Source organism: Tupaia chinensis, unplaced genomic scaffold (assembly GCF_000334495.1).
Source record: "Tupaia chinensis unplaced genomic scaffold, TupChi_1.0 Scaffold000037_18, whole genome shotgun sequence".
Taxonomy (NCBI): domain Eukaryota; kingdom Metazoa; phylum Chordata; class Mammalia; order Scandentia; family Tupaiidae; genus Tupaia; species Tupaia belangeri.
The window spans coordinates 1,633,636-1,634,584 of record NW_006159476.1 but is presented as its reverse complement, the minus strand read 5'-3'; the positions used below and the strand labels follow the sequence as shown (position 1 = coordinate 1,634,584).

The 949-nt window shown below is 62.2% G+C and overlaps 1 protein-coding gene across 1 annotated transcript in view; it reads right to left on the bottom strand.

The window, feature by feature from the left end:
• LTBP4 (latent transforming growth factor beta binding protein 4) overlaps positions 1-949 on the bottom strand; it is a 41,101-nt gene that overhangs the window by 25,427 nt on the left and 14,725 nt on the right. Inside the window, exons 7-8 of the mRNA XM_006140497.1 lie at positions 377-568; positions 55-197 (exon numbers count right to left, since the gene is read on the bottom strand). Of these exons, the coding sequence (XP_006140559.1) occupies positions 55-197; positions 377-568 (335 nt within the window). The remainder of the gene's footprint in view (positions 1-54; positions 198-376; positions 569-949) is intronic.

Below are 949 nucleotides of genomic sequence, written 5' to 3'. Positions count from 1 at the left end.
GTAGCCGTTTTCGCGAGGCGCGCTCTGCGCCAACACCGTGTAGGGCGCCGCCGCCTCCGCCCGCGCCGCCGCCTCCGCCCGAGCCACTGCCTCGGCGTCCAGCTCCTCCCAAGGGCCAGACACACGCTCCACCTGGTGCACCACCACCGACGCCTCCTGCGGGTGCTCCACGTGGACGCTCACCATAGACGCCACGCCTAGCGGGAGGCACGGCCGGGCGAAGGGGATGATTACATGGGTTCTCACAGACTGGGGCTAGAAATGGAGGTGAGGGCAAGCTGGGGAAGGGTACTCAGGAAAGCGGAAGAAGTTGGGAGTTAGGGGAACCCTGAGATAGTTGACAGAGAGGTCGGAGGGCAATCAGGCCTCTCCTCACCGTGTTCGTCGTCGCGGTGATTGGTCAGTGGCATGGTGTACACGGAGCGGGTGAGGCCTGGAATAGCTGGGGCCGGGGGCCGGGCGCCTGAGGAGTGCAACTGGCAGAATTTGCCAGCGAAGTCCGGGGGACAGAGGCAGCGGTCGGGCTTCACGCACACACCACCGTTGTGACAGATCAAGGGACAAAGAACTGGGGACAGAGTGAGGACACAGAGTTGGCATCACTTTTGGCAGTTACTCCTGGAGTCAGTGCCCCCACGCTAGCTCAGTGGCCAGCGGACTCCGTTATAACTACGCCTTCAAGGTATCACTCTTCTAAATCACCCCGCCCTTAGCTGTCTGGTGGCACCACTGCACCCTGGTCATCTGCACTGGCTGGGTCGTCCTTATGCCTATAATACAGCCTCGTCCACTAGCTTGGCTCGCCCCGCCCATCCCACTTTCTGGTTGAGTCCACCGCCTTTCAGAAGAGGCGGACAGCACTGTCCTAGCCCAGTGGCTCGGCCCCTCCCACTCCACATCGTCCTTAGCAGCTAGCCACGCCCACCCAGAGTTGGCTTCTTCCATTCAC